Source organism: Penicillium antarcticum, assembly GCF_028974205.1.
Source record: "Penicillium antarcticum strain IBT 31339 chromosome Unknown utg000006l_segment0_segment0, whole genome shotgun sequence".
NCBI classification, from domain to species: Eukaryota; Fungi; Ascomycota; class Eurotiomycetes; order Eurotiales; family Aspergillaceae; genus Penicillium; species Penicillium antarcticum.
In genome coordinates, this window is record NW_026695304.1 from 1163671 (window position 1) to 1183091 (window position 19421).

At 50.9% G+C, this 19421-nt stretch overlaps 9 protein-coding genes across 9 annotated transcripts; 5 read left to right on the plus strand and 4 right to left on the minus strand.

The window, feature by feature from the left end:
* Positions 1–386: 386 nt before the first annotated feature.
* Positions 387–1292, plus strand: N7508_006517 (NPP1 family protein; the record flags this gene model as incomplete). The annotated part of the gene is made up of 4 exons (XM_058464583.1): positions 387–610; positions 667–731; positions 802–1128; positions 1192–1292. The coding sequence occupies 4 exons, from the start codon at positions 387–389 to the stop codon at positions 1290–1292; spliced, it is 717 nt and encodes a 238-aa protein (XP_058318436.1).
* Positions 1293–2565: 1273 nt separating this feature from the next.
* Positions 2566–5462, plus strand: N7508_006518 (beta-glucosidase; the record flags this gene model as incomplete). Its single annotated transcript, XM_058464584.1, has 9 exons — positions 2566–2668; positions 2733–2815; positions 2872–3038; positions 3104–3189; positions 3249–3501; positions 3563–3610; positions 3661–3824; positions 3884–4016; positions 4091–5462. 9 exons carry the CDS (start codon positions 2566–2568, stop codon positions 5460–5462), a joined length of 2409 nt encoding a protein of 802 aa, XP_058318437.1.
* Positions 5463–5832: 370 nt separating this feature from the next.
* On the plus strand, positions 5833–6684 carry N7508_006519 (uncharacterized protein; the record flags this gene model as incomplete). The annotated part of the gene is made up of 1 exon (XM_058464585.1): positions 5833–6684. One exon carries the CDS (start codon positions 5833–5835, stop codon positions 6682–6684), a length of 852 nt encoding a protein of 283 aa, XP_058318438.1.
* A 562-nt stretch (positions 6685–7246) lies between these two features.
* kat1 (putative 3-ketoacyl-CoA ketothiolase (Kat1)) lies at positions 7247–8668 on the plus strand (the record flags this gene model as incomplete). The annotated part of the gene is made up of 4 exons (XM_058464586.1): positions 7247–7317; positions 7371–7551; positions 7611–8187; positions 8241–8668. 4 exons carry the CDS (start codon positions 7247–7249, stop codon positions 8666–8668), a joined length of 1257 nt encoding a protein of 418 aa, XP_058318439.1.
* A 140-nt stretch (positions 8669–8808) lies between these two features.
* N7508_006521 (putative zinc metalloproteinase) lies at positions 8809–10083 on the minus strand (the record flags this gene model as incomplete). Its single annotated transcript, XM_058464587.1, has 1 exon — positions 8809–10083. One exon carries the CDS (start codon positions 10081–10083, stop codon positions 8809–8811), a length of 1275 nt encoding a protein of 424 aa, XP_058318440.1.
* A 627-nt stretch (positions 10084–10710) lies between these two features.
* Positions 10711–13232, minus strand: hsp88 (Hsp70 chaperone Hsp88; the record flags this gene model as incomplete). Its single annotated transcript, XM_058464588.1, has 4 exons — positions 13006–13232; positions 12868–12899; positions 11052–12798; positions 10711–10998 (listed from the first exon to the last, which is right to left on the minus strand). Exons 1-4 carry the CDS (start codon positions 13078–13080, stop codon positions 10711–10713), a joined length of 2142 nt encoding a protein of 713 aa, XP_058318441.1. The 5' UTR covers positions 13081–13232.
* A 485-nt stretch (positions 13233–13717) lies between these two features.
* chsD (chitin synthase D) lies at positions 13718–16164 on the minus strand (the record flags this gene model as incomplete). The annotated part of the gene is made up of 3 exons (XM_058464589.1): positions 13718–15710; positions 15788–15986; positions 16056–16164. The coding sequence occupies 3 exons, from the start codon at positions 16162–16164 to the stop codon at positions 13718–13720; spliced, it is 2301 nt and encodes a 766-aa protein (XP_058318442.1).
* Positions 16165–16683: 519 nt separating this feature from the next.
* Positions 16684–17992, plus strand: N7508_006524 (tRNA maturation protein LHP1; the record flags this gene model as incomplete). Its single annotated transcript, XM_058464590.1, has 3 exons — positions 16684–17001; positions 17059–17843; positions 17899–17992. The coding sequence occupies 3 exons, from the start codon at positions 16684–16686 to the stop codon at positions 17990–17992; spliced, it is 1197 nt and encodes a 398-aa protein (XP_058318443.1).
* Positions 17993–18298: 306 nt separating this feature from the next.
* On the minus strand, positions 18299–18801 carry N7508_006525 (Dabb family protein; the record flags this gene model as incomplete). The annotated part of the gene is made up of 4 exons (XM_058464591.1): positions 18299–18359; positions 18425–18560; positions 18628–18714; positions 18783–18801. The coding sequence occupies 4 exons, from the start codon at positions 18799–18801 to the stop codon at positions 18299–18301; spliced, it is 303 nt and encodes a 100-aa protein (XP_058318444.1).
* Positions 18802–19421: the final 620 nt, after the last annotated feature.

A 19421-nucleotide genomic window follows, 5' to 3' on the forward strand; every position in this document is an offset into this window, starting at 1 on the left:
AGAGGGGTCACTACCTATCTATGTATATTAAGCTCCACATAGTTCTATGAAGACTGCAGCCTAACTCCTTTCAATATATCCACGCGTCCGGAGAAAACGCCAAAAAAGATAACGAATCACCACCCATGTCGATCGCACGCCGCACCTAAGACATCGCCGTCGATCACATCTGATTTCGATGGAAGTGGGTCTAATATCCGCGTCTATACTCCATCAGGGCTGAAGACCGTTTCCACCGCACTTCCCTTCTCTCACGCTACGGAGATACTATGGAGATACTATGGAGCGATGGCCCGACGAACGGTGGATATATAAAAAGATCGCAGCTTCACATTTGATGCTTCTTCACAGCGCCTTTTCCTGCCACACTACATCCGTACCACAGGATGCTTTCCACTCTGCTTACTGGACTAGCGGCCCTCTCTGTGGCGCGTGCCTCTCCTCATGCCCTTTCGCGTCGTGGAACTGTCGGCTCGGATGAGATTGCTGGCTTGCCGCAGACTGTGCCTAGTGGAACGGTCGGAAATGTCTATCTAGCTTATCAGCCGGACTTGAAAGTTGTCAATGGATGTGTTCCTTTCCCTGGTGTTGATGCCGAGGGTAACACCAAGTCAGTAGATTCATATTCCTTTGTGCAATCTTTTGCGCCTAACGGAGTATCTATAGTGCCGGTCTCAAGCCGTCAGGCGGCTCCTCCTCCGGCTGCAGCAGCAACACCGGTCAAATCTATGGTAAGTATCTCTCAAACAAAGATTAACTCACGTGCAACATACTCATAAAACCCCTCTACTTGGTAAACAGTCAGAGCAAGCACCTCAGGCGACTACTACGCCGTCATGTACTCATGGTACTTCCCCAAGGACGAACCCTCAACAGGAATCGGCCACCGTCACGACTGGGAAGGCGTGATTGTCTGGTTGAAAGACTCCACGACTATCTCAGCTGATAACGTCGTTGCTGTTTGTCCTTCTGCTCACGGCGGCTGGGATTGCAGCACTAATGGCTTCACACTTGATGGCACTGTTCCCCTGATCAAGTATGAGTCTATTTGGCCTGTTGATCATAGCTGTGGTCTTACCACCACTGTTGGTGGTACTCAGCCTCTTATTGCGTGGGAGTCTATGTCCAGTAAGTTTTCTTTCGTGTCTTGCAAAAGATTGTATAGGACGTGATGCTGATGCTTTCGTATAGCTGTTGTTCAGGATGCTTTGGATACCACGGACTTTGGTTCTGCAAATGTTCCGTTCAATGAGAACAATTTTGCTAATAACTTGGCGAAAGCTACGTTCTAAGGGCTGGTTCTGAGGCGATGTCGCAGGTGACCTTTGCGACAGCAGGAAAGTGTCAGTTCTTGAGTTATAGAAATTATATATAATCCTGCTCATACATGTGTACACTCTACCCTAAGGTTTTCAAAGATTCAACGAGCGCCCCATGATCTCACGGGGATGGGATCGTGATCACCTGGACTCGCTATTTCATGACCGTCCCTATGTACGCTTGCAGAGGCACTTTCGAGAAGGGGGTTTGCAGGCATTCCCCGTGAGGTCTCCCACATTGGACTCACACCGAACAAACAGACCCATTCCGGCAAAGTGTATATCCACACCGAGGGACTGCGTAACGACCGCATTGCGTCCACGATTCTGTTTTTAATAGAAGTAAGGAACATCACTCAGCCCCAGATCTCATTTGAACACGAGGATAGCTTTTGCATTCTCAACTATCAAATTGGAAGCCCAACCAACATCGGTGAGGTCTCCGATCAGAGAGTAGAAAGTCGCGGTATTCGCCAAGTATATGCAATGCGACCTCTCACCCCCACAACTTTCAGCCGAGGCTAAGCAAGGAGCACTGGCAAACATATCTGATGAACTCAGCCGGTGGGACCATCAAACAAATTATATGCTCCCAATTACTTGGCCACGCACAAAGGGTTGAAAAGGGCTGTGGTGTACATGAAGTGATCAAGGCAGCTGCGTCAGCCGGACGCTCAGGCACTACTTGCACCGAAGTTCTACCGAGAACCCAACGGATACGTTGTACCCGATTGGTCTTAGAGCATTGGCTCAAGCAATCCTTATAATGGCTAGAAAAGCTGGGGCTTAGCGGGATTGAAGCCATGCGGGGGGAATTCTAGCCACGTCGAATCCCCGGGGCATGAGCACTGGATTTGTGGAGATTAGAATCACATTTAGGTTTGACTAATTAACTAGACCACGTTTGGACCTTAGCTTCTCTCTGCCCGTGGGGAAATAGCATCCTTGTACCAACTTATCCCTATACCTGCAGCAGGGGATGTTTGCGGGGAAGGCGGGGAAGGTATAGATTTATATACATACGCCAATAAAGCCACGGTAGTATTCAGGGAATGGACGACTTAGTATGCGCTGATTTCTTGTATTAGCGTCTTGGTGTCCAGTAGACATACGGTGTATCGGCAGTTGAGGCATCGGCCGCTCTCCGAGCATCCCACGATGTTGATCATATATAAGGCAGCTATAGCCTGCTAACTAAAGCAAAACAATCCCCTTGCCTCGGACTGAATTAAATCATATCCTCAAGATGAGGTTCCTTGCTTTCAGCGCCTGCTTAGTCGGCGTTACTGCTGATATTATCACGTCGGACAGTCACTTTTATGGTCAAAGTCCGCCTTTTTACCCATCACGTATGTCACTTACCAGGTTAACAAGCTCTAGACAAATAGAAACACTAACACCCATTTTTATAAGCTATTGGAAGTGGTACTGGGGACTGGGCAGAGTCATACACCAAGGCGAAAGCATTTGTCGCTCAGTTGTCCCTTGAAGAAAAAGTATACTACTCAGCATCCCGACGGTGGTGATCAGGCAAACTAATGAACGTATATAGTCAAACCTGACTTTCGGTGCTTCCACGACTGAGAATGGATGCTCTGGATTTATTCCTGCTATCTCGCGTCTTGGGTTCCCCGGACTCTGCCTCTCAGATGCCGGAAATGGACTTCGGACTACCGATTTAGTCAATGGGTATCCAGCTGGATTGAGTGTCGGAGCAAGGTACACTTAACGATGCACAAAGACATCTCACGCGTCTTGTTTTCTTTTCTTGCTAACAAAAACAGCTGGAACCGAGCACTCACGACTCAACGAGCACACTTCATGGCCGGCGAGTTTAAAGCAAAAGGGGTCAACATTGCCCTTGGGCCTGGTAGGTTTTCTTTACCATTGTAGCTCCATAACTTCAATTACTGACAAATGTGCCCCTAGTTGTTGGGCCCCTTGGTCGCGTTGCTCGTAGTGGTCGAAACTGGGAAGGCTTCACCAATGACCCATATCTGAGCGGTGTCCTTGCTGCCGACACCGTTGCGGCATTCAACAAGCGTGGTGTGATGACTAGTCTCAAGCACTACATTATGAACGAGCAAGAGACGAATCGCAACCCGGTTACTGGTAGCACCCCTCCAATCGAGGCGGTTTCGTCGAATGTCGACGACAAGACGATTCATGAGCTCTACCTCTGGTGCGCGCAAATCTGTGTTCGACATGTCCGGAAATACCGTTGCTAATTTATTCAACAATAGGCCTTTTCAAGATGCTATTAAAGCGGGATCTGTGAATATCATGTGCAGGTGAGATGAGTTCACCTCGTGCGTGTTCGTCGCTAACAGTTTGTCAAAAGTTACAATCGTATCAACAATACATACGGCTGCGCCAACAGCAAAACTCTCAATGGGCTTCTGAAGACTGAACTCGGATTCCAGGTATTTACTTTATTGATCTTTGATATTGTAGCAGAAGGGCTAACCGCTAAGGGTTTTGTGGTCACTGATTGGAATGCGCAACGTAAGTGAGAGCTTAGATAACACTTACCATTTGTTCTACTTGATCAACTTGTGATATAGACACTGGAGTCGCTAGTGCCCTCGCCGGTCTCGATATGGTCATGCCAGACACTAAATATTGGGGCAACAATCTGACTACCGCAATCAACAACGACTCCGTTCCGGAAAGCCGATTGAATGATATGGCTACTCGGTACGTCAATTCTCTTCTTTCCGATGGATATTCGGGATCATATTTGGAAGTTCATGAAAGCTCACATGTCTCAGCATCCTTGCCGCATGGTACTACCTGGGCCAAGACAGCAGCATTCCCGAACCCGGCAGCGGCATGCCTTATTCAGTTATTGAACCGCATAAGAGAGTCGATGCTAGAGAGCCAGCTGCTCGCCCCGTTATCCTACAAGGTGCAGTCGAAGGTCATGTTCTTGTAAAAAATAATCATGCTTTGCCCCTCAGAAAACCACAGGTCCTGTCTGTCTTCGGATATTCCGCCGGAACGTACAGATCATCGGTGCCTTCTACCAGTGGTCTAGGCTCTTGGGCACTCGGATACGAAAGCACCGACGTCCAGCAAATTATGGCTGCAATTGGACGGAAAGAAGACCCCCTTGTTGAGATTCAGTCTATTGCAATCAACGGTACAATCATCATGGGCGGCGGCTCTGGCGCAACGACACCCGCTTACGTCTCTGGTCCTCTTGACGCTTTTACAAACCGTGCTATGAAAGATAACTCAGCTTTATTCTGGGATATTGAGAGTCCAGCACCTGAAGTTGTCCCCACTTCAGACGCTTGCTTGGTCTTCATCAACGCGTGGGCCTCTGAAGGATACGATAGACCTGGTGTCTACGATGATTACTCTGACAACTTGGTTCTTTCGGTGGCTGATAAGTGCAACAACACAATCGTTGTCATCCACAACGCGGGAGTTCGCCTCGTTGACAATTTCGCTGATCATCCTAATGTCACTGCTATTGTCTATGCCCATACACCAGGCCAAGACTCCGGTGCTGCGACAGTCTCATTGCTCTACGGTGATGAGAACTTCTCGGGCAAGATGCCTTACTCTGTTCCAAAGAATGCCAGTGACTATGGTTCCCTTCTTGATCCAAGTCTCCCAGAGGGTGACTACGTCAACTACCCTCAAAGCGACTTCTCTGAGGGTATCTTTATTGATTACCGTGACTTTCAAAACCGGAATGTCACACCCCGGTATGAGTTTGGGTTTGGCCTATCGTACACTTCCTTTGAATACAGTTCACTTTCCGTGACCAAGACCAAGAAGGCAAAAAATGCCGCGAGGTATCCTTCTGGTGCCATTGAACAGGGTGGACAGGTTGATCTGTGGGATATTCTTGCACGAATCAAATTCACAGTCAAGAACACTGGCCGGGTGGCTGGAAAGGAAGCTACCCAGCTGTATATCGATACTACTTCTGGTGTCAAACAGCTCCGTGGCTTTGAGAAGGTCTCACTAGATGCGGGTAAGAAAGAGTCCGTCACTTTGGCCTTGACTCGTCGGGATCTGAGTGAGTGGGATGTGGTGGCTCAGAAGTGGGGATTGGTGAGCGGTAAGATTGGGGTCTTTGTTGGTGCCAGCTCGAAGGACTTGAAGCTTCAGGGCACATTGCACCTGTAGTCTCAACTAGATTAGTTAGAGTACAACTATACTTGCAGTACATAACAGTAACACCAATTTACTTTTCTCACAACTTGTGCAGTGTCATATTTTTATTTTCCCCAGATTCTATGTGCTCATTTGGCTTGCCAATCAAAGAATGCCCCCTGCATGGATCTATAGTTATGGAATCAATCAGTCTGGCCTTCAATCCTGATCGGAGTTAAGACGTAATGTCCGAGATGCTGCATTCCGTCAGAGCGGATTTCGGAGTTCAAGTGAGAATACGCGAGCTTTCTGGGGACAGTCATATCAGCGGTATAACAGGCAGATTGATATTCGTCATCATATCTTACATATCTTTCATTGATCGAAATCACCCTGGACAACCATGGATACTCAGCGAACCCTCGTTTTGATCACTGGTGCAAACCAAGGCATTGGTTACGAAGTTGCCAAGCTCCTCCTCTCCTCACAAGAGAATTATTACATTCTTCTCGGTTCTCGGGATGCAGAGCGTGGCGCTAAAGCCGTTGCTGAGTTGGACCCCACTGGTCAATCGGTGGAGCTGGTCACCATCGACGTAAGCGACGACGCCTCAATCGAGCAAGCAGCAGAGCACGTCGACTCAAAACATGGGCGCCTCGATATTCTCGTAAACAACGCGGGCATCAACAATGAGCTCGATGCTCTCTTGCAGCAGCGAAAAAAGCAAGAAGAGAATAACCCCGATGGATCAAGCGACTTTGTAAAGCTGCGAGAAGAAATGAAGCTGCAAAAGACTAAGAAAGCCGACCTTTCCCAGCTTCGAAAGCTATACCGCGATGCATACGAAGTCAACGTCTTCGGTGCTGCTGCAACAACTGAGGCCTTCAAATCTCTTCTTGCGAAAGCCGTAGCCTTACCACCCCGCATCGTCTTCGTTTCTTCGCACACGGGGTCGATGGGGCTACGGAGTGAACAATCACTTGGGAACTGGGAGAAGCTTCGCAGCCCTTCCTTCCCGATCTACCGCAGCACCAAGGCAGCTCTTAACATGTTAACGCTGCATTATGCGGCATTGTTCGAAGAACAGGGGTGGAAGGTCAATGCCTCGGCTCCAAATCTGACTGCGACCAATTTCTCGCGTGGGACCGGACGGCCTGCATCTGAATCTGCTGTTAATATTGTACGGTTGGCGACTTTGTCGGCCGACGGGGAGACAGGCACGTATTCTGATGAGAATGGGACTGTGCCGTGGTAGATAGAAGTACAAAACATGCTCACAGAAATTGATGTCCTTGGTCATCACCAGCTCCATGATTTTTGAAACCAAAATTGTTCTATTAAAGCTCAACCCGAAATTTACCTAGGCATTGTGGCGTTGGAGAGTCTATAAAAGGACATTAGATCCCGGAGAGGTATAGAGTACCTGTCTTTAGTATGTGATGTTGGCCAATTCGGAGGTAGTGGGTACTTACCGGCCGAGCAGGAAAATGAGCCTCGGCAGTCTCGGGCTACAGCGCGATGCGGAGATCTTCCCTCATACTTCTTCCCTTCTTTTCCTCTCAACTTGACTTTATCATTAACCTCCTTGTATAATCAGTAAGTCACTCTCCCTCTCTGCTCGAGCCTTATCCCTTACGTGGTCCTCTTGTATCGGGCTGCGGTCCCAGAAGTGAAGCTTGCGTTTGAGCTTCCCCGCAATAGCCTTGAAATATCGGAAAATTCATTGCCATACACCAGCTTCACTACCAAAGTCCCGGGGATTAAGCAACATATCCAACTAACACAACAAACCGTCTAGCTTCCTCTCATAATTCATCATGGCCGCAGATCGTCTTAGCTCGCTCCTGAGTCACCTCAAGCCTGGCGCCGCCAGCGGCCTCAGCGCCATGTAAGTTCGAATAGCCTCGGCTGGAATATATGAGGCTAAGAATACCTATAAAGCACCCAAAAGAACCCCGACGACGTCGTTATCACACTAGCTCTCCGCACACCCCTCACCAAGGCACGCAAGGGCGGATTCAAGGACACAGAGCTCGACTTCATCGTCTACGCCCTTCTCAAGGAGACCCTGGCCAAGTCCCAGATCGACCCAGCCCTGATCGAAGATGTCTGCCTCGGCAATGTATGTTTCAACCATGCCTCATCCGACTCCCCCATCTCAGTATCTAACACTCAAACCAGGTCAGCGAAGCCAAGGCCGCCTACATGGTCCGCGCCGCCGCTTTAGCAGCCGGAATCCCCCACACAGCCGGTGCCTCCTCAGTAAACCGCTTCTGCTCATCAGGCCTGAAAGCCGTGCAAGATATTGCAAACCAGATCTCGCTCGGTGCCATCGACATCGGAGTTGCCATGGGCGCTGAGCTGATGTCTGCCGCCGGCGACCGCCTCGAGAAGCCTTTCAGCGAGGAGGTCCTCCGTAACCAGGAAGCTGCTGATTGCATGCAGCCTATGGGTCAGACTTCCGAGAATGTTGGCAAGGACTTTGGTATCCCGCGTGAGCAGCAGGACCGGTATGCGGCTGAGTCATTCCGTCGTGCTGAGGCTGCGCAGAAGGCTGGCTGGTTCGATGACGAGATTGCTCCTATTACTGTTAAGGTGAAGGATCCCAAGACTGGTGAAGTTAAGGAGGTTACTCTTACTCGGGACGATGGTATTCGTCCCGGTACCACTTTCGAGTCGCTGTCTAAGATTCGTCCTGCGTTCCCGCAGTTTGGTGATAAGTCTACTGGTGGAAACTCTAGTCAAGTTACCGATGGTGGTAAGTTTTATTCTTGTGAAGGAAGTCGTCCAGTCTTTAACCCGTTCAACTAGCTGCCTCTGTTCTCCTGATGCGCCGCTCAAAGGCTATTGAGCTGAACCAGCCCATCATCGCCAAGTTCTGCGGCGCTACCGTCGCTGGTGTCCCCCCTCGTGTTATGGGTATTGGCCCGACTGCCGCTATCCCCAAGCTCCTGAGCAAGTTCAACCTTGATAAGAACGACATTGACATCTATGAGATCAACGAGGCTTTCGCTTCTATGGCTGTTTACTGTGTCAAGACCCTTGGTCTTGACCATGCCAAGGTTAACCCCCGCGGTGGTGCCATTGCCCTTGGCCACCCCTTAGGCGCTACAGGTGCTCGTCAAATCGCTACTATCCTGAGCGAGGCCCGCCGGACCAAGAGCAAGATTCTGGTTACTAGCATGTGTATTGGTACTGGACAGGGTATGGCTGGTTTGTTCGTTAACGAGCAGGTCTAATATGGACATTCTATATTGGTTTGAATGCGACAAAACAGATCTGATGTACAGAGAATGAATATTAAGCAACACAACGTGCTCTGATGTAAATGCAAAGCTCATAAATCATGGAAAATACTAGATATCACAAACAAATGACATCACGTAGCATCATCCTGCTTCCCAGTCTCCTTCTCCCTCTTCATCCTTTCCTCAGCAGCTCGAGCCATAATCTCCCTCCGAGACTCAGCACCAGAAGCGGACGCCCCAGCCCTCCTTCCAGCCTCATCCTCCCTCAGCCCCCCAAGCACGAACTCACCTCCAGTCCACCCACACTCATCAACAAACTCCTCCCCACCCTGCACACTCTCCCAATCGCCAGGATTATAAAACTCTTGCCCAGAAACACTATGACCACCGGACTTCCAATCCCCATTCTCAACCTCCTTTTCAATCTGAGCAGTAAGATTCCAAAAATCACGATCATGAGGCCCAAACACACAATGCGCCAGCTCATGACAGAGCGTCTTCCGAATCGTCCTATAATCACGATATCCATCATACGCATCCGTCCGCAATCTCAACTCAATAACCTCCCCCTTATTCCTGTTCAGACCCAGCGTCCTCGATTCACTGGTCGTGTGCTCTGCCGGGTTCATCTCCGTCAAGAGCGGCACGGAGAATTTATGTTTCGCCATTGCGGTGCGGATGCCTGGGTCATCGCGGAGCCGTTTGAGGAAGCCCAATGAGCGGTCTGGGTTTGGTAGGTAGGAGAGTGGGAGGAGGCGGTGGAAGGTGTAGTTGGCGCTTGAGGAGAGGGTGTGCACGCCACTTGGGCGTGTTGTTGCTGCTGGTTTGTTACGGCGTGCTGCTGCTAAATGGCTGGCTCTTGCTTCTTGACGCCGGCGCTCGCTGGCGGATTGTTCGTGTAGGTCTGCGATTGCTTGGGCTGGGGTGCCGAGGAGGGTGATTTTGAATTTTGGGGATGTTGTTTGTAGGATGGTGTCCAGTCTGGTTGCGGGGAAAGGCGCTTTTTGCATTCCTGGTTTGGGGGCTATGAGGAGCTTTTGGTTGTCCGTTGGGATGTTGAGCGTGCTTTCTATTTCGCTGGATAGGTCTTGTAGTGTTGCTGTGGATGGGAGGATGAAGGTATGCGGGGTACCGTGGTGGTGAACGGTTAGCTCCATCGAGTCGTCCATCTGAAGGTCACAAGCTGGATATTGAAATGGCGTAGTTGGAGCAGGAGAAGTCGGAAGGTGAGTGGTTCGCGACAGGGCAAAGCTTATGCGTCCCGAATAGGCAGGCGCTGAGGCGAATTCGATGCGGTTCCACGGCGATAGCTTGGTCAGCACGGAGATAAGATGCACGTGATGGCTCAAGTTTAGTAATGTCAGGCCACCAATAGTTGATGTCGTCACAAATGTTTCAAGGGTCATACATCAATACGTGTACGACGTTTACAAAGTCTCATGAAAAGCAGTATTGGTTCACTGGATTAGTAATGTGACTTCTTTGACCGGAGGGTACGGAAGTGAAGTAGGCTAATGAGCATCACCCGGTATGGCTGCATAGGATTCCCACATTATTGGCTGAGGTGCAGCTGTGTAACTGCATGTCTTGCTCACGCTTTCAATATGCAATAGATTCCACGAATGGGATATAGTACACAGCCGCTGCACATGAAACCAGGTCTAGCAGACTACAGCTTTACGCATTCTAGGCCGATTACAAGGAATCCGCGAAACAAAGCGTTGAAGACAAAAGGCGTAGAGTATATTCATCTATTCATAAGCATCCAAGGAAAAAAAGGAACGATCTACATCATAACTGTTTGCCATTAAGAACAAAAAAATGATCAACCATAGTGTTCGTTGAGTTGATCGAGTCTAGTCCGTAAACATCTGAAAAGTTCTTTTCGTCATACCGCGCCAACGCCCATCTCAGCAACAACGGAAGCTAAAACAACATGATCCAAGTATGAGACGTGGGCGCGGGTTCCCATTTCCATTCCCATAACCAGGTCTAAAACGCAAGACGATCAGTCATCAATTAGGTGAACTGATCTACTGCTTATCCTCGGCGGGAGCATCCTTCATCTCGGAGTCACCCTCGGCGTACTTGCGGGCGTTCTCCTCGTTCTGGGCGGCAGCATCCTCGGTGGCCTTCTGGGCAGCGAGCTCGGCACGGCGCTTGGAGGCGGCGGCCTCCTCGGCCTTGCGGACAACCTCGCGCTCAGCTTCGACCTTCTCCTTGTAGCGCTGAATGATGGGGCCGGCAATGAAGCGGATGTCATCCATCTTGGCGATGTAGATGGACTTGGTGGTGTCGTCACCGTCCTCGTAGAGCCAGTCCTGGAAAACAGTTAGTATATAAGTGTGAAAGGTAATGATGGATGTAAACTCACCTCGGTAGCGCTGAGCTTGGCACGGAGCTTCTCCTTCTCCTCTTCGGAGGCGAATTCAGAGTAAACGCCGTCGATCTTGTCACGGAGCTCGTAGATGGAGGCCTCGAGCTCGTTCTTCTTCTCATCGGTCTCGGCGACGAGCTTGTCCTCCATGTACATGGAGTTCTCGCGCTCGGTCCAGGTGGCCTTGACGGACTCGTCGAAGCCACCGGTGGCGGAGGTGATGGGGAGGTCACCCTTGCGGACCTGCTTCTTGACCTTGCGGGTCTTCTTGGGCTGCTCCTCCTTCTCGTCGGTGTCCATAGCGTCGCCCTCCTTCTTCTCCTCCTCGACGGGCTCCTCAACCTCCATGTCCTCGACGTAGTATCCGGACTCGACGTTGAGGATACCGTGCAAGTTAAGGCGGGCCTTGAGCTTGCAGATCATGAAGTCGTTGTTGGCATCAGCCTGGACGCCCTTGACGGAGAAGCGGCCGATCCAGGGGTTGACCTTGCCGGGCATGGTCTCAGCCTGGGTGTAGCGAGCCTCGAGATCGAAGGGCTGCTTCCGGTAGAAGGTGAGGATCTTAGTGGAGGGCATGACGTTGCCACGGCTGAAGACGGTGAGGGAGGTGTCCTCATCGGGGATCTCGGGAGACTGCTCCCAGGTGAAGTCGATAGGGTAGTTGACGATGTCATGAACGGAGAAGTCACGAACGCGGAAAACGGGGGAGAGGGTAGCGCAGCTGAAGGCACAACCACGGGCAATGGCCTCATCCTGGTTGAGGGTGAAGGAGAGAGTCTTGCCGAAGTAGTTGGTGAGAGTCTCCTTGATGGCGGGGACACGAGTGCAGCCACCGACCATCTCGATTTGGTCGATGTCAGCAGCGGTGAGCTTGGCCTCGGCGAGGGCCTGGTCAATGGGGACGGTCAGGCGCTCAAGGAGGGGCTTGACCATGGACTCGAGCTCATCACGCTTGATCATAGCGCGAACATCGGTATCCTCCATAAGGGACTCGATGTTGATGGGGGCCTGGGGGTTAGCCGACAGGACCTTCTTGAGCTTCTCAGCGGCGACGAGGGTACGCGCCCAGGCCTTGGGGTGGGTGCGGATGTCGATCTTGAACTTCTCCTTGAACTCATCGGCAAGGTGCTCGGTCAAGGCCTTGTCGAAGTTACGGCCACCGAAGTGACGGTCATAGGTGGTGGACTTGACGTTGAGCTCACCCTTGCGGAACTCAACAATGGAGCAAGTGTAGTCACTGTAACCAATGTCGACAAACATGACACGGCGGGGCTTCTCCTCGGGGCCGGGGAGGTCCAGCTTGGTGATACCCCAGCCGAGAGCGGTGGCGGTGGTGTCGTTGATGAGACGGAGGACGTTGAGACCGGCGATGTCACCGGCGTCAATCATGGCGCGGCGCTGCACGTCGGTAAACCAGGCGGGAACGCTGACGGTGCAGTCGGAGACGGGAAGGCGCAACTCCTTGGAAGTGATGTCCTTGATCTTGCCAAGGAACATGGCGACCAACTGAGTGGCTGTGAACTTCTCCTTCTTTCCGAGGTAGTTGACCTCGACACCGGCCTGGCCATCGACATCGACGAGGGGTGCTGTGTTGTATTCCTGCTCAATGGCGACATCGGGGTCGTTGAAAGAGCGGCCGATCAAGCGCTTGAGAGAGCCGATGGTGTTCTTCAGGTTGGAGATCTCAGCACCTTTGGCGGCCTCTCCGATGTGTCGGCTGCGGGGAGTGAAGCCAACGAGGGAGCTAAAATAAATAGTCAGTCGTCCATTCGCAATATATCAAGGCGGAGGGGGGTTCAAATTAATGACTCACGGTGTCTGACGGTTGGAAACCTCATTGGTAATCTAAAAGAAGCATATCAGTTAGCGCCAGGTCTTCAGGTGCATGGGGTCTCGATTCATCTGGACGGAAAACCGCGAACCCGCATCGGGGCCGTGGGGCAGTACGCACAATATCAATGCCCTTGTTGCGGGCAACACCAATCTTGGTGCTCTGAGCACCCAAATCTATACCGACGACACTCATTGTGGGAGAAAGTAGTGAGGGATGTGAGGGGAGGTGGTGGAAGGATGGAGGTTCAAGAGAGAAAAGAAGCGAGAAGTCGGAGGGGAGAATTTGCACGCCACTCCACTATTATTGGAGGGGCGATGACCAAGTTGTCAAGCGGTCTGTCAGAAAAGGGAAGAAAAGTATGGGGTATTTTAGGGGGTATAACGTGAGGCAAAATGTATCAAAATAACAACAATTCTAGCATTTAGCGATCTACCTGGACTACATATAATTCCCATCTGCAGTGTGTGTTTTCAGATCGAACCTTCTGGCGGCTGCTGGACTACCCACCTTCACCGCCCTGGACCCTGGCAGAATGGGGAAAATCTGGTCACCGCTCTCAACTACATCTAGCCCTACGAGGATAGGACTACTTGGACTGTAATGTATGGGAGGGATGTGAATGTAAGAGTGAATGGGCACTTTTGAAGCAGAGAGATGGCCAGCACAATGCCCATCATAACAATAATGACCGAGAATACATAAGAGAACAAGGCAAACGTGTGGAACTGAGAAAAAAAAAAAAAGAACTGACGTCAGGTACCTTTGGCACATGGGAGAATATCATACGGTGGGTCAAGGTTGAGGTCATGTTTTCCGGCTTGTCTTCGCCTCACTTGTGGTCGGAGAATTCTCCGCCAGCGACATCCTCGAGGCGGCTCATCTGGTAGACCTGCGCCGGAACCTCAAGCTCATACTCTTCAGACCCAGACACCAGAGAGTGAACTGCATCTCCATCATCAAAATGGTCCTCCAAGTCACGGGTGCTGATTGTGCCCGTTGATGCCCGACCTTGGCGGGCATAATAAAGTTTCTTTTGGTCTTCCTCGCTCATCAGGAGATTGTCCACGTCTTGTGGCATCTGCATGACGTTGGAGCCACAGTCCGATGATGCACTGAGCACTGATTCTGCTGAATAGCAAAAGCGAGGTGGTAGCTGGTACACAGGGTCTTCCACGGCATTGACCATTCGCGCTAGCGCAGACCCCGGCCCAGCTGTGTTGACATAGAAGCTATCAAGGAGTTGCTCAGCCGGGGCAAATTCTCCTTCCACCTTGTCTGATGGCCGGATGGGGACTGATCTCCGTCTTATGGGGTGGCTGCGGAATGTTTCGACATCCACATTGAGCTCATCGCCTTGTTGCCTCGCCAGTTCAGCCGCTTCGGCCGGTGTTGTCTGATCGTCCGCCGTTGCAGCATCGGCCCGTGGTCCTCCCCATGTTCGCTGGCCAGCTGTAAAAATTCCATAAACCATGTAGATCCAATTGAAGAATGGATTGACGAGGAACATGATTGGATACAGCCAGGCCTTGTAGCGCTTGAGTCGGAGGCCAAAGTACAACATGAGCAGATAATTCAAACCGAGAGAGACCCCCATGAAACCAACAGGAAGGTCATTTGCCCTCTTGGATGTTGTGAGGAGTGCAATGATCATGATAAAGAACAGCAGTGCGGTCGTTCGGATTGTGTTCTGCATGAAGCGAACTAGACACAGCAGGGGATACCGCGCCCACAGCCGCACATCGGTGATCATACAAACTTCGTTGGTGATGAATCCCAGGAACCACCGTCGACGCTGTTTCAGCAGACTACCGAAGTCCTGAACGGCCTCGGTTTTGCAAAAGGCGCTCGTGCACAGTTGAATCTGATATCGCTCCTTGGCACCGATCATGAAGAGGTGAGTGAGCCAGCGGTCTTCCCCAAGATGGCATTTACCATAATCAAAGAGGTCATCACACTGTTCGGCCTTGTCTGAGAAATAATACTTGGCCATCTTGCGAAAGGCCGAGAAACGCAGAATTGTGAGAGCGCCAGGAAGGCAAGTCACCGCCCCGCAGGCAGACTCAACAGAGCGCTCGAAGAGCTGGCCATGGATGTATTCCATATCTTGAAGAACCGTAAGAAGGTTGTTCTTGTTGGTTGTTGAAGTGATGATTCCAGTCATCGCCAGCATGTTATGCTTGCTCCCAGGCTTAAGCTCCATGTCATACATGAAGTTCTGCAGACAGACCCGATCAAGGATGCAGTCGGAATCTATGAAGAGCACAAACAGGTTATCATGTCGCCTCAAATACTCCGCATAGACTTTGTCAATCAACTTGAAGGTGTGCTTTTGGCAGCATCTTTTTCCACCATGCTTGAAACGCGAAACGGTGATTCGGGCGCCTTTGTAGACAACGTCGATGCTCTGTGGATAGCTTTCCAGGTTGATCGGGATGCCAAGTTGGTGAAGCACCCGAAGATATGGCTCGTCCACAGTCCCACCATCATAGGAAAGGAAGACATGGATGCAGTTGGCGGGATAATCGCAGTCAACGACCGAGTCAATTGCTTTGATCAAGACTGCTGGCTCTTCCTTATACACAGGCATCACAACGACGGTCTTGGGGGCCGTCCTATCATCAAGAACGCGTTTGATCTTCTTCGCTCTACCCAGTGAATTGGTAGCCAGGCCATACACGCAGAAAAGCCATGGTCCAACGAGCAGGATCGAAAAGGCCCAAAATGCGTATACTTGAAACCCGTGGACCATTTGATGGGGCAACCACATGGTGATTTGCGGTGGCAGTGGGAGGGTAACGAGCATGACTGGAAGAAAGGACAACCTATCAGACTCTTTGGTTAGGTTTTTTTTTTTTTAACAAAAGGTATGCCATGTGTATCACATCTCTCCGGCGCTTACCGCATGGCGGAGAACAAAAATATCATCACGACAGCAAGGACCTTGATGCTCCAATGGTCCGCCTTGGCATAAACCTTTACCAGGCAATAGATGAAAGCGCACAGCCAGAGAAGCCATTCGAAGACCGCTGCCAGCATGAGTGGCCCGACAACGCAAAGGTATACAATCTGTTTCAGGAGAGTCAGGAGGGTATCGTAGACTCAGAGGTACAACATACATCCTGCACCGGCCAGCCCTCTTTTTCCAACGAGCCTCTCTGGACTGGAACCATCTTCAAAGGCTGTCAGAGCATATCCATGTGCCAATTGCTGTGTGTCCTTGAATAAAATTCGAGTGGAAAGAGAGGCTTGGTATGGGACTGTGGGATCTATGACCATGTCTGACTTGCTGAACGGATGAATGAGTTGTTGTGCGGGAGAGAAGACAAACAAAGCAGTGAAGATGAGAGCGTGACTGCAGGTCCACGTAGGCAGGCGCGATGGATTTGACTTGAGCGGCGAGAAATACTAGCTATTCGACCACCCCGAGTTTTTTATTCCCTCTCTCTTAACCGCTTCATCGCCCTGCTCATCTCGTTGCTCCAAACAGACTACGTCTATAGATCCAGACATGTCGAATTGCCTAAATGGGACTGTATCCACTAACCCCGATCCGGACTAGATTCATGCCTCAGGCTGCGTCGGAGCTCCTAAAAAAAATTCCAGATTCTCCCCGCTGATTGTACTTGATTCATCCCATTGTCCTCTATTTGAGTAAAAGTTTCGGCGCGTTTGTCTTATAATATTTATAACGCGCAGACCCCTACCTTCCCATTCTGTCTCATTCTTGCGCTTGAGTCACGGCTACTCACTTCCCGATTATCTTTTCAAATACGACAGTCGCACTCAAAATTCGCAATGGCTGAGGAACAGAAGACCCCCGTCGCCAACGTTGAGGCAGAGAAGGATGTCCAGAATGTGCTTGCCGAGCTGAAGGAAGGCGGCGCTTCCGAGAAGCCCGCCGAGGATGCCGATGAGGCTCGCATTGTCGCCGAAGCTGCCAAGCTCGGTGAGAAGTCTGAGCAGTCCGAGGAGAAGGCTGCTAAGCCTGAGCGTGACACCCGCAACTTCCAGCGCGGTGGTCGCTTCAGCCGTGGTGGCGCCCGCCAAAACAACGCCAAGTTCGATCCCTCCAACCAGGAGCAGACCGACGACCCTGTGCAGATCCGCAAGCAGGTGCGATGAAGTCGATGTTTTTGTCTCATGTGAACAGTACTAATGCGCAAGCTATAGGTCGAGTTCTACTTCTCCGACTCCAACCTCCCCATGGACAAATTCCTGCTTTCCAAGGTTGGTGGCAGCGCCAACAATGCTGTTCCCCTTGAGCTCCTGCACTCTTTCAAGCGCATGCGCCGCTTCCAACCCTTCAGCGCCATCGTCGAGGCTCTCAAGTCGGCCGACACCGTCGAGCTGACTGACAACGATACCGCTGTCAAGCGCAAGGTTCCTCTCCCCGAGTCGATTAACGAGCACGACTCCAGCGCCGTCAAGGTGTACGAGGATGCCACCATGGCCCGTAGCATTTACGTCAAGGGCTTCGGTTTCGGAGAGGAGGAGCCCACTACTCAGCTGGACATCGAGGCTCTTTTCGCCCCCCACGGCCCCGTCAACGCCATCCGTCTTCGTCGCACATTTAACGACCGCACCTTCAAGGGTTCCGTCTTTGTTGAATTCGCGGATGAGGACAAGCAGAAGGCCTTCCTCGCTCTCGAGCAGAAGCCCCAGTACAAGGACAAGGAGCTGATCTTCAAGAGTAAGAAGGACTACTGCGACGAGAAGGTCGAGGAGATCAAGGCCGGCAACGTCTACCCCAGCCAGGGCCGCAACAACAACAACAACAACTCTCGTGGCGGTCGTGGCGGTCGTGGCGGTCGTGGCCGCGGTGGCCGCGGTGGTCGTGGCCGTGGCCGTGGTGGTCGCGATAACGGTGACCGCAACGAGCGTGACTGGCGCGATCGCCGCTCCGAGGACCAGAAGAACGGCTTCCAGGCTCCTCGTGAGGCCCAGAAGGATTCTCGGTAAGCTTCCCTAATACCGCGTTCGCTGTGAAATTTTGATACTAACCAATTGCAGTGGTGTCCCCGTGGTGCAGAGCACCCAGAAGCGTTCCCGCGAGGACGAGGGCGGCAACGACCAGCCCTCCAAGAAGGTTGATGCCAAGGAGTAAGGAAACGTCTTCTTATTATTGCTTCTCAGTATCAGTTGGCGGGACATAAAAGTATTGCGGATAGGAAATCCGGCCGGCCGCATTTGACAGGTTTTTCTTAGAGGTGAACTCTGATACGGCGTTATGTGTTTTATTAGCTTATTATGAGCATCCACGCGTTGGCAAGACCCAGTTACAATGAACTGAGGTCAATGTCTGAAATGTACAAATGAGATTTGTGATGACACTACTCAACGACTCTCCCACCTTGTAGCATTGCATCCGATCCTGCAACACATACATAACCCAGTCAACCTAATTTATAACCTAAAATTCAAGGTCATAAGCCAGGGTATCATCACAAAGCTCCTCGCGCATCTTGTGAACCCTACACAATGCGCAGTTAGCACAACACAGCCCCCGCGGTCGAATTATCAGGATCAGACAACATACTCCAGATGGGCAGGATGCACAGCATAAGTAGCAATATGTTCTGGTGTATCCAAGATAGCAACAAGTCCCATGTCGAACCCTTGAGCGCGGGGAATGCTAATCGGCAATGGGGGACCACTCTGGATGGATTGCAGACCTGTTTTGTTCATATACATCAATGCCTTGAACAGATTCAAGGAATCATTTCTGGGTATTTCGCTAACCTGGGATTTTCCCAACCATTCCTTTACAGACCTCCTTCCAGGTTTCGATTTGAGCGGGGGTGACGCCGGGTTTGAGGCGGAAGAGGACTGGAGCCGGTTATTGTTTCTGATTACTTTATGGTTTGTAGATTTCAAACTATCTGCTTGGTACTTACCAACGTGGTAGACAGGCATTTTGGTTGATTGGTTGATGAAGATGGTTGTTTGGTCAGGTAAGATGGTAGTTGTGCGAGATTATCGGCAGATGTCCGATGTCCGAAGCATGTATATCGGCCTCGGAGCTGGTGCTTTTCCGCTTCGAAAGATACGCAAAGCTGTTTCCTGCTCTCAATTTTGGGTGGATCATAGTCTTCCATATCCTCAACTTGATAAAATCTGCATGACTATCCCGAGGTGCCGAATAATCGACAAGAAAGGGAGAAGCTACAACAGGGATCATAAGTCTGTTCACAGTGCTATGAAGTATTGGACAGGTTCCTTGCAAAGTTCTCGAAGTGAGTATGCCATTTCACGCATTATTTCCTATAGTCTTCGTTCTTTCAACTCTTCTGTCACCTCGTTTTCCGCCTCTTTCTTGACTATTCTTAAGTGCCTCAGGTAGGCCATCAGATAATAAAAACGTACTGATGAGAAAGGGCTTATGGCAACTGTTGTAAGTCAAGTCAAAGTGATGTGTAGAGCGGGAGACTTGCTTCGAGACTCGTATGTAGATGTGGCCAACCTTTCATGACAGCTGTGTATACGTATATTCATGGCCCATATTACGCTTTTCCATCTGCCTCTTTCTAGCTCTT